We start from the raw sequence: 12,466 nt of genomic DNA, 5'->3' as shown, positions 1-12,466 counted from the left end.
TTCTGGAGTAATTTAAGACTTTTTACTGAGTTTCTGGATGTAGCAATCAAGTAAGTGAACACTTCCCTACTGAAGTATTACTTCTAGTTAGAAACCACTGAAAGCTTACCTCATTATTCTCATTTTAGATCAGCAAATGATTGATTAGTCCAGCATTAATTTCTGCAGTTCTTATTAAGTTTTGTATTCTGGGAGAATAATTGTTACTTATTCCACTTTTTTTTGCCACTTACTTATTCCAGTAAGTGGCAAAATTCCTGGAAACTGCAAGGGTGTCACGATTTTTAATACTAAGAGCACAGATTTGTCAGTCACTGAAAGACAAAATGATTCAGAAGTGTGGCTTGTAAGATAGTGTTAAAAATAGGATATGCAGATAGCTAGGTACAAGTAGGTTTAAACTCATTCAAGATGAAGGAAACTCACAGCTTAATTCATGCGGCACATAAAGGTATCTGTTTGAATGTTGTCAATGTTCTAAGTCACATGTGGTGAACACATTCACAAAGACTAAAATAAATAACAGCTACTTTATTATCTAAGAATACTTTCAAGTGTGGCATTTCCTGACAAAGCTTAGAGAGAATCATCAAGTAAAAGAATGCAAAGGTCATAAGAACTTGTGAAACCTTGATGACTGCTAGTTTCCACTTAGTTTTCTCATGATAGGGCTGTCAGGCTCAGCGTTAGTGAAAATACTTCCTACAACCACGTGAGTACCCCACATGTTATGACGAATAACTTTGCAGCAGCCAAGATCATCAACGGAAAATCCCAAGTGGCGGTAGCGTTCATCTGTTTCAAACAGAGTGTTGTTTGTGTAAGGTCCAAAAAACTAGGTGAAAAAAAAGAGAATTTTTCACGTGAACATTTCCAAGAGCATTTAAAATGTCAGAACTATCCCTTTTTAAAATAAAACCTAAGCCCAGAAGTACCAGTTATATCTGCTGGAGGAAATTTTATGTACAGTTGCATTCATGAAATCTATACAGGAAACAAAGCAGAGCACCCCTGATTATACTGGTGCCCCATATTTAAAGATGTTCCTTTGCCACTGACAGAGCACTGAGGGCCTATCAGCGTATTTGAATGTCTAATCAACCATACATACAAAAAACCCCAAGTGCTTTGGAAAGGTTCTGCTACTTCTACAGGCATTAAGGATAGAACCCTTCTGTGAAATAGCAAAATACAACATGTACATTTTCAGTGAGCCCCTTACAAAGAAAGACGCTTTGAAAAGCAAAAACGTGTGTAGATTGGAAACAGGTATTTCAGTCGCTTCATCTCAGGAGGAAGTTTGTGACCAAAAGCCTACTCCTGATGGAGTAAAAGGTAAGGATGTTACCACTGAATTGGAGCCCAGAGACAGAACCCTACTTTCATCAATCTGTAACTATTCCTTAGATGCATGGAATTTCTGGGAAGCTTTTAAGCACTATACACACCTTCAACTGCCCGTTCACCTTATAAACGCTCCCTGTTAAACTTATTTGCCTCTGTTGACACAATAAATCATTGCCTTTCATAGAGTTTTTTAACTAAAAACCCACTAAACCAAGTTTTCCCATGATTATGTTCAACTATGATATGGTTTTAAGTTAGCTTCTATCAAAGCATGAGCATATATGTATTTTTGTCAGAACTTTCTCAGTTCTCTCTTGTAAGTTTTAAGACTCTTTGTTTCACAGATGTCTTGGTAAGAAACTGTCAGCTCCTCCAGAGAACTGATGTAATCTGATAATGAATGCCAACACTGTTTAAATAGAAACAAGCTATTCTTTTTTATTACATAACAATGATATTATTAACTAGGGCAAAGATACTTTTTAAAAACACCCGCCTACACAGGTCAGGACTCCCAAGTTCCCTTTGGAGGGCATAACCAGCCTACCGTGCAGTGACCAAGAGCTCTTGGGCATAAAACTTCTACCGTTATCTAAAATTCAACTTTGTTGTTGAACAACGCTCTCCAAAGTGCAATAGCAGCTGATGCAGCATGGGAACTGGCTCAGCGTTACTACCTTAATGTAGGAAAGGAATTATTCTATTGTAGCAGCTTTTGGGCAATATAAAAAAAGATAGATTTAACCCATAAAGAATACAAATATCACCACTACTTAGGATACAGCGGTGTCCACTGCATATTCCACATAGCACGTAACTTACTGCCTGTCCTGAGGATGGATCAATGAAGTCAGCCCAGTATCCTTCAGAACAAATCGCGTAACAAATTTCCTTGGCACCATTAATGAACTTAAAGAAATGGAAAGAAGGATAACAAATGAGATTTTTGTTACATATATATACACATAACATGTTCTGAAAATGAACAAGCACAGGCTTCTTTTGGCCTCTACTAATAAATGAGAAATTCAGCATACTTTCAATAAAAATATTAATAATATTAACAGAATTACAATTAATAGCATACATTAGGCTACTCCAATCATGAGATTTAAGTGTTCCTTGTGCCAGTCAGTAATGGATTAACAGCTTGTACAAGGAATAATGTAATTGCTTTGGTTATTCATGCAGATTGCAATCGTACCTGTTATCATCTTTAAGAAGCCAGCCATTATTTGAGGTATTTCTGTGTTATTCCCACAAGTAACTCCACAAATTAGACACTAACCGTAGCATTAAATATATTTTTATAAATATATGAAAACCAGGGTTTTGCTGTAAGGTCTTATCTCAGCCAACAGGACAGTATTATGTAGTTCTTCCTGCATTACAAATGTTTAACTGCAAATGATTTTAAAGGATGTTTTAGTTTTGCAACAGGACAGCAAAGAGTTCCTTAAGTACTTGGCTTCTACACCAGTCTACACCAATTCTCATATTGTAATGAACTGGTGGTCAGGATGAATGACGACTTCAAAGTCTCCCACTATTTGACAATTAAAGCTGTAGGTCATGTTTCAGTTACACTGGAGGACACCAAATGATGTTCCTGAAAACAGTATTTTCAATTAAGCAAGATGCCAAGAAGTTCCCTGTTCTGTAACTCATCATAAAAACCCTCCCTTCTCTGAAGGGACAGCTTAAAGAATCTATTTCTTTAGTGGTAAACTTTTCACATCAGCTAATTTGAGAAATTAAGCTTTTGTTTTGTTTTTTGGTGTTGAGTTGCAGTTATATGTTGGTCAGATACAGAAGAAAATTCAACCAGATGGATTTAAAGCCGTGCTCCTGTATTCCAACATCACAACCCAGGGCACAAAACAATTACATGACCTACAGATTACACAGCACATTTTTTCCACAGATAAATCAGCAAGAACAGGAGACCTCAGTTAATGTGCTTTTAATCACCCAGACCAGCAGTTTTCAACCTGCGTTACGAGGGCCAGAAGGGGCCCATAGAAAACTTCTGAAGAAACCTGCAAAGGTAAGCGAGAAAAAAACCCAACAAAACACAACACAGAAGTCGAGATATGTGACAGTTCTAAAACCACCCACATACTCTGAGAAAAACATGTCCAAGTGCAAAAATCTAAACAGCTGAACATGCTGAGCTAGAGTAACACACAAATAGAATTCACATTGCTTCCTTGAAATGTGAAATTCCCTAATCTCACAAAAAATAAATATTTCTAAATTTAAATATATTTATTCAGTAGTAAAAATTGGACTGTTCTCTTAGTGCTAGCGCCCTTACCAGCTCAAGATTTTAAATTTATAGAAATATTATTATTCAGCTTCAGACCCTTAATGGTCCAAAATAAAAGAGGTTTATCCTTTACAGTAATCTGTTCTGTATTTTGAGATTTGATGGCTCTGATGATTAACTATGTTTCAAGTGTAAATTAAGTCACAAACATAAGCAAGCCATCTGAAGACAGCATTTTAGGCATTACACTTCTGAAATAGTACATCTTTTGATCCAGTGTTGTGACAACCCCTCAGCAATCACTTAAGAGTGTGGTTAATAAACACTTGAGATTCACTACTGTAAACACCGAGACTTGGCTGTACATATCCCTCATTACTTTCGCACAAGCCTCTCACATTAAATTAGTATTTTTAAGGTTACTTCTAACCATCTATGAAGCAAACAAACAGACCATTTTCTTGTGAATTTGCTGTTAGTAACCTTTAGGCCAGGAGGTTACATCCAACATCATAACACCCCTACAGTGACTATATTAGACTTGACAGGGAGGTGCACAAGGAAGAAAGATGCCAATTAACATATAATTAGACCAGATTACAATGCCAAAGATCAACAGACCATAAATAATTCAAAGAGAAGAACACACTAAAATTAAGGGACTTTTAATTTGTGTGTAATCTTTATGTTGATTCTTCAGACTGCTTCTTCCTTTTTTTGTGGTAACCCCTACACTGTTTTACAAAGGCCACATTTCCAATTTACAGGATTGGAAAGGACATAACCAGACTATTTTCAAACATAAATATGACCCTCACTATACAGACGAAAATCCCACAGGATGATTTTTTACTAGCTTTAGAAAAATTATAACAAGTAATATATTGAAACGTTGTATTTTGAGGTACAAAGAAAAGAATGCCAGCAGTGGTGAACAACGACACCTGCTGGAGTACACACACGAAAAAAATCTGAAGAATGTGAAATAAAATGATTTTCAGAGAGACCTCTAGTGGCAACAGATCAAGAAGATAAAGTTCATGAGGATGGTTAAGATGTAATAAATATAATTGATACCCAGGCTAAAAGCATTAACCATAGCCATTATCAGAATGGGAAAAAAGAAAAAAAAAAGAGCAAGCACTTTTTACAAGCAAGGACATGGACAGACTCCCTGCTGGAATCTCAGGCCACAGAAAAACATAAAGAGCAGTTAAATCCTACCAAATGCATTGTACTAAAGCAGAAATAGGATGAGAAAAGAGTTGCTGCCCTTTAAGTGCAACAGGAAAACAATCAAATGTCTTTAGTAATTTCCTATAGCATTTTACAACATTTTAGGGTATTTTTGACTCACCCCACTATAAAGAATTTAATAGTGCTATGAATTACGTAGAATAGTCAAAAAGCTACAAAGCTGGAAAAAAGTTATCTCCATTTTATCCGTAAAAGAACATGGGATTAGCTCAAAAATGCTCAAAAAGTAATACTGTATATTACTACCAGGATTAGAAATAGACCCCAATACACAGTTCACAAAAGATTAATCTACAGACAAAAATAAGCTGATGCTACTGTGAGCTACTTACATTTTCTAACAGCATTTCTCTCTCATCCTCCACTTCCTGACTCCACACAGTCATATCATTTTTAGTCTTCTGGGTGACAGTTAATACTGTTAAACGGTTAGCATTCACTTCTGGAAACATTGACTCAAAGTCTGAAAAAAAATCAAACCAGCATGTTACAGCTTGCTCCGTACATTTTACTTTTATGTCTTTTTTAGACAAATTATTGACCCTATCCAATTATTTCCTTCTTGAACAAATTAAAGATACACACAAAACCAATGCTTTCAGAAGTTTCATAATTTCAATTTGCTATTTCACTAAGAAGCAGTGCCAAAAGACCTGATTATGTCACAAACTTACTTCTGGATAGTGAATCAGCTGCAGAATCTACCTGACACTAAAGCAGCTGAAAGTTACTCCCTGCTCCAGCTGATCTTGAATTTAAATGGTATCAAATTTTATATGAAATACTAAGAGTCAACAGCAAAGTTTAAGTTTTCTTTTTATAGTATGTGTTTTTTCTTTTGTAAAGCATTTTTCTAATGTAAAACATTAACTCTAGATTATCTTCTTCTACTACATATTCTGTGGCATCAATTACATCAGAGTGTTTACTCACATATTTTACATTTTAAAAAGTTATAACTTCATAGCTGTCACTAAGAGTGAAAACATACCTTTTCGTAACAGCTCAGGACAAGCTTGTACTGCACATTCTACCTTTGCATTTTCAAAGTAAGTTTCAGCATTATTTATTTGCTGTTTCTGTGGAACATCAGCACCCTGAGAAAAAAATGAAAATTGTAACTTTCTCATTAATATACAACAGGAATAACTTTGTCCACCAGACTATGTTTTTCTGGCTAAATGTCCACTGATACACTCAAGTAGTTTCACAGAAAGATGGTCTCCAATACGACTTAAAATTTTTCAAACATTAAAAGCAGAACAGAAACAGGTTTTAGCTAATCCTTAAAGTTATACAGAAATTTTAAGTTTTATATTTTATTGTAACCATATTATCTCAAAGCCTTAACCAATACAGAAATTTTGGAAAATTATCTTTCTGATACAATGGCCTTATGTATTCAATACAACAGCAACTGATAGATTTCAGACATATACACATCACCTGAGATAGAGTAAAACTTTATTTTAAAGTTACGTGATAGCTCTAGAGCTCTGAACTATCACTATTTTTAGCTTTAGCTGTTGTAGCTTGAAAAGCAGAAGTTTTCCAATAATAGCATTTTTATTCTTTACAGGTTTTTAGTTATGCCATTTCTAAAACAAACAAACAAAAAAAACCCACAAACCAAGAAACCCCCAGATTCTTGGGGGTATGTTACAAATGTATAGTAGATATATAGTATCTAAGCTTAAAATGCCCTTAAGGTAGTAACAAGAGCTGTCTCCTTTAGGATAGCAATTGTCATGCAATAGGAGTAGAATGGCTTAATACAGTTTTTATAGCTCTAACTACGACATAGTTTACAAGGAATTTCCGTAGATTTCTCTAAGACTGATATTATAATATTGAGCAATACAAACAGGTGTTAGGGAGGGCTTAATGTATGTCAAAGTTCTCCCTGGAGAAAACTGCTACACTGAAAACACAGCATGGCTAGCATTTTTGTTCTAGAAGTTAACAATCAAGAACAGGAAAAATACAAAAACCAAACCCAAACCATCAGAAAATAAATGCAACAATAGACAAACAAGCAACAGGAACTGCAGTTTCAATACATGTTCCCACATGTACCTCGCATTATGATTGCAAAGTCACTGGACAGATCAGCTGGTGCTTTAAACCCAACAAGCCACAGCATTATGCTGGCAAAGCCCTTCTTTTCTTCCTAACTACAGGATGTTTCTCTTACTAAAAATGGTAGCTCACTGTCACTCTTGTCTACTACTGCCATTCTAGCTGGCTAAACACCACTTACATAGACCATACGCTTACCAGACATGCTATCATCAAGAGACTATGGCCCTTTTCCAAAGATCAATACCACTTTCCAAAATTGACGGGTTGGCAAGACCATTTACTCTCCTCAGATAAAACCAATACATGAATCTCGGGTACACAGAGCTCAGAGGAGTTTGCCATTTCTTTAACTGGTTCAAGGACTGCTTCATGAGCTTCAGCAGCACTGAGCTTGCTGCAGCAACCTGTGGGAGGTTCCTGTATTCAGCTGATCCCACCATTCAAATCTGGGTCCTCTCCTAAAATGAGCAGTTTAGCATTCTTGTTAACTAAATGCCGTTCATGGATTCCTAAATACCATCAGTATGAAGCAGCGCTGACTCTTGTTGACTGCTTTCTGAATACCAGTTGCAAAACCTGCCTCTGCTCTTTCCAGTTTCTTCTTTCCATTTAGGACAGCAGCAGCTGCACCGGGCACTTTATTATACAAGAAATCTTGCTAGAAAGCAGGCATGCATTCAGTGCACCTGGTTTGTACTAAATGAACTAGACTAGAATTTGCTGTTGCGCTTTTTTACAGAAAGTATGATCCACACAAGCTGAAAACAGAATCTGGGGAGCTCACCAGAAGCTTATGTCTCCTGAACACTTTGGAATACGATGCTACATTTACAAAAATCACTATACAGCATTTTTACAATGGAGATTTGCTACTGGACATCCAAAGTCTGAGCGTGTCACAAACTCAGAGCCTGGAAAGTTGAGTCAGCAGCCAGTAGCACTAAGTATTTGTTGAAATGTTGTGATTATCCTAGTAATTATCAAGCTGCTTGTTGTTAATAATGCATCTGACTCTCTGCAAGCTCTGCCATCGCCAAAATGCAGCCTCATTGAGAGGCTTGAGGAGGTTCAGGCACGTTCATCAGCTTTTCCTGTGTGAATTCAATGGTTGTCAGAACTAAGCAGGCATATCTAAACACTGTCCAAACTATGTAAGTCCAGATCCATCAAATGAAATACTGAAGAAGCTACCAATTCAATTTGATAACAGGTAGTAAGACTTCGTAAACAGCAAGTTTTGAAACAGAAGTTTTCTTTTCCCATCTCCATATAATTAAGTCACTACTAAAACGCTATTTCACTAAGCACTGCTTAGTCCAAAAAAACCCACACCCTGAATTATTTCTTCCTTCTAAAATAAAAAATTTTGTTTAGGATCTATGTAATCTCTTGCTCACCGCAGCTAAAGTTCATCTTTCAAAACCATCTAGAAAATCAACAATATCTTTTTTCAGGAGGGAGAGAGATTAGTTATGTTTCTCTTAGACAAGAAGTATCTGTTTCACATAGAAGCAGCCTGTCCTTACCTGAAATTCATTTATGTATTGTGCCATTACAAATTCATGCCTTTCACTTGATGAAGGCTCTGCTAATATATCAGGCAGACTTTTTGAAACTTGGCTTTTCTTCTGAGAAGCAGTGCCATTTAGGTGACAGTCAAAACCAATATTACCAGGCAACTGGAATCTCTGGTCCTGAGGACCAAATGGACCCATTACTTCATCTGGCCATACAGTTCTTGGACCTGCAAAAGTCAAGACCTTGCTTTAGTCATCACATCTAAAAAAGAAAGAAGAAGAAAAAACCCTCTCCCCTAAAAATATCTGTATTTGATCACAATCACATATAACCAAAGTAAACACAATGTACAAGTAAAAGTAAGGGCACTGACATAAAAAGCACACTTCAAAATTCCCAAATCTATATAAGGTGCAAATTCTGATAGCACACGAATTCAAAGAAACTTAATTTGCTTTTTCTTACATAAATCAGGAGGTGTAGCAGCAACATGAGGCTCATCTGAGCCAGAGGAACCTGCTGTAGAAAAAGCCTTGGGATTTACAACTCTTTTGACTAAGGAATAAAACCCTGGTAGGTAGGTGACCAATCTTGCTCTGTTACAGAGCACCTGAGAAGACAAAAACAAGATAAGTATTACATACTGCTAGCAAAAATTCTAGTTTAAGTATAGCCTTGTAGGACACAAGAGAAATCCTCGCTCGATAATTAAATTATACTTTTAATTATGATCAACTGTGTTTCTATAAAATCAAGTTTTAAAAAGTATTTTGACTTTTACTAGTAATAGTATTTTAAGGAAAAACCTCAGAAGCACTTACTGAAAAGCCTCCTTGTGCGATGGAAAAACCCTAAAAAGTTTAAATAGCACCACTGAAACTCCACAACCTAACCTATATTATGGATGAGGATTGTTTCCATGATTCTTTCCAGGCATGTCACTCTTCCCATGACTGTCATACTTCAATCACAGGACTGATTATCAGAAATATTATCAGAAATACCTAGAAATATTGTCAATTAAGTAAATGCTGATGCCCAAGACTTTTGCCTTGAAGGCTAGCACAAACGTTAGCCAGCCTACAATTCCTACTTCGTAAAAGCCTGAAGGGAGACACAAGATAGTATCACTCCAGATGTCTTGTAGCCTTCATATAGAAGCACACATACACGTGTGCTTACACACGTTTCTTCCCCAGCAAAGGACACATCCCAACTGCTCTGAACTATGCAGGGAGATATGCACATCAAAGCAGGCAGATATGGTAATTTCAGCTTCCTCCTTCAAAATGCATAAACATTTAACATATGCAAAACTTAAAGTTAGTGAAGCCAGTGTTATTTAGATTTGAAAAGTCAGTACACTCACATATTTACGAACAAGTGTTACTGCAAACAGATTGGTACGGTGGTCAAAAATGCCAATAAGCCACAAAGTCCTTTCTGTATTATGTGGTCTTGGAATACACCAGAAAATCTGCTTCACACCACAAAGTTGTACCATCAATGTAACTTTCAATCGCTGAAGGTGATTCTATCAGAAACTGATTCAGCCACACAGTAAACAATGATGCAATGCTGTCTCCCTGAGCCTGCAAATGATGTCAGCAACAGGGCTCCACAGAGCTAATGGCTCCTCACCGTGAGGATTACTGACTCTGAGGCCCAATGACAGTATCTTAAGTAGTAAGATGAGCAACTGTTCCCAGGGTTTTGTTGTGTTTATTTAATTAAAAATAAATAAATAAATAAATAAAAAAAAAAACGCAAAAAATATCCAGGTGAAATGATTAAACTGAGAAGTGTCATCTATTTTTTTTATATTTTAAAAATAGACTGACAAATTTCACAATGCGTTTACACACACATAACAGAAAAATAACCAGTCATACACTCAAAATGTAGAACTTTAATTTACAAAACCCTAAACACTACTTAACTCTAACACAAAACTACTAATACTCGACTAGAGCTGCACAAAAGCGTGCATTACTGGAAAATATAGATCCACCTGCCACAGTATGCGTGCTCTTGTAAAACTTTATCTTGTAAAACTTTATTTTCCAGGTGAGAAGAATTTCTTTTGAGAAACTGACATAAAGGGATTTTCCTTAAGTGCTGTACTCTAGATTTCATAACAGCTTATGTATGTGTTCACCTTTGTCACACGTTTGCAACAAAGTTACAAGAAATGCTACTATTTGTATGTGTAAGATAAAAAGTCTATTCAGCGTATCAGGACCTAAACCAGTAACAATCAGTTTCTTACAGACCACCCCTGCATAAACTAATATGTTCTACCAACACTGTGAAGATTCAAATGCATAAATGCATATTTGATTTTCTGACTTACACCAAATATTTACAGTTAAGGCCTTAAACTGCCTAGTTCTAAAGCACGGCTAGGTTTAAAAGGCTCCTGTAACAACAACAAAAGTGTACTGATTCCACTTGAATGTTTTTTCCCCTATTATGTAAAAGCACTATTGAAATTAATTTTTGCATAATGATTATGTTACAGATAAACCAGATGTAAACAATTACAGCCGACACATAATTACAAGAAAACAGCATTTTTCCTTATAATCAGGATCACTTAACAGGCTGATGTTAGCGTTAATTACAGATATGTTGACTGAGCTCACTTATGCAAATATTTACATACCTAGCATCACACAAGTGAAAAAACACCTCTGAAATCAATAAATTATTCATGTCTCATTAAAAAAAAAAAAAAAAAAAACCAAACAAAACAGATCCAACGTAATCCTCAATTCGATTATTCCCACAATACCCACGAAAACTGGCTTCCAAAACTTAGATGGAAGGACGGCGATACCACTGCCTTCTAATAAAAACGTACCTTGGTGGTATAACTGATATTTTTATCAGTGCATCCCCCATAAGCACCATGATGTAGAGGCTGCTTTAAAGGGGAAGTAAAACGCAAGAGGCTCCCGTAACACGGGGTTAGTGCTCTCCTTCGACGATGCCGCTTCGCCTTCTCACCGGGTTGGGAAGCAGGGGCGGCCTCGCAGCCACCCCCCTCCCGCAAAACCGGCGGCGAGGGGGCCGCTACGGCCCCGGCGCCCGGGGCGAGCGGCGATCAGCCATACTCACATTGGCCATCGCAGACGGTGGGCTCCCTCTCGCCGACAAACCCGGCTCTCCCTGCAAGAGAAGCGAAAGCACCGGCTTCCGAGGCACCGCCCGAGCCCTCAAACCGGCCGGCGGGGCCGATCACCCCTCACGGCCCCGATCACCCCTCACGGCCCCGATCACCCCTCACGGCCCCGATCACCCCTCACGGCCCCGATCACCCCTCACGGCCCCGATCACCCCTCACGGCCCCGATCACCCCTCACGGCCCCGATCACCCCTCACGGCCCCGATCACCCCTCACGGCCCCGATCACCCCTCACGGCCCCGATCACCCCTCACGGCCCCGATCACCCCTCACGGCCCCGATCACCCCTCACGGCCCCGATCACCCCTCACGGCCCCGATCACCCCTCACGGCCCCGATCACCCCTCACGGCCCCGCGCCCCAGCCCTCCCCCGTACCGCCTCGCTCCGCCGTTTCCCCAACAACAATCCCACGAGGTAACCACGCCGCTGCGCGCTGGTTACGAGCCCGGCTCGCCGGCGCCAGGCAGGGGCAGAGCGACGGGATGGAAGAGAGGGAAAACCCGCCGGGGCCACCCCCGCGGGAGCGCCGGAAGCAGCGGAGCCGCCGCGGCCGCCCTCACCTCTTCCTGCAAAATGGCGCCAGCCGCCGTCCCCCGCCCCCCCCCGGCGCATCCCCGCGCCCGTCGCCAAGCCGAGCGAGCCGATCCGCCGACGCCTCGATGGCAGCTGCGTCGAGGGAGCAGAGGGAGACGTGGGCGGGGCGAAGGTCGTTCGGCGGTCGATTGCTTCGGGCCGGGGAGGCGGCAGCGGCTCGGCCCTGAGGGCAGCGGGCGGGCGGCGGCCGGTGGGGCCGGATCGGCGGTT

The 12,466-nt window shown here is 39.3% G+C and overlaps 1 protein-coding gene across 2 annotated transcripts; it reads right to left on the bottom strand.

The window, feature by feature from the left end:
• On the bottom strand, positions 1 to 12,260 carry MMADHC (metabolism of cobalamin associated D). Of its 2 annotated transcripts, none has more exons than XM_042784041.1 (8): positions 12,223 to 12,260; positions 11,594 to 11,644; positions 8,939 to 9,083; positions 8,482 to 8,699; positions 5,865 to 5,970; positions 5,206 to 5,336; positions 2,170 to 2,256; positions 1 to 835 (listed from the first exon to the last, which is right to left on the bottom strand). In XM_042784041.1, the coding sequence occupies exons 2-8, from the start codon at positions 11,600 to 11,602 to the stop codon at positions 641 to 643; spliced, it is 891 nt and encodes a 296-aa protein (XP_042639975.1). In that variant the 5' UTR covers positions 11,603 to 11,644; positions 12,223 to 12,260; the 3' UTR covers positions 1 to 640. The 2 variants fall into 2 exon arrangements, with proteins under 2 accessions (XP_042639975.1, XP_042639973.1); XM_042784039.1 differs by lacking the exon at positions 12,223 to 12,260 and adding an exon at positions 12,038 to 12,216.
• Positions 12,261 to 12,466: the final 206 nt, after the last annotated feature.

The sequence above is a fragment of the Tyto alba genome, unplaced genomic scaffold (assembly GCF_018691265.1).
Source record: "Tyto alba isolate M040663 unplaced genomic scaffold, T.alba_DEE_v4.0 Super-Scaffold_7, whole genome shotgun sequence".
Classification (NCBI taxonomy): Eukaryota; Metazoa; Chordata; class Aves; order Strigiformes; family Tytonidae; genus Tyto; species Tyto alba.
The sequence above is the reverse complement of the archived record's forward strand: the minus strand, read 5'-3'. Positions and strand labels throughout refer to the sequence as shown.

Coding starts and splice junctions, on each gene's coding strand:
- MMADHC (XM_042784041.1), bottom strand. Junction 5,971..8,481: donor AATACATAAATGAATTTCAG/GTAAGGACAGGC, acceptor TTTTTTTCTCAG/GGTGCTGATGTTCCACAGAA. Junction 836..2,169: donor ATCCATCCTCAGGACAGGCA/GTAAGTTACGTG, acceptor TTTTTCACCTAG/TTTTTTGGACCTTACACAAA.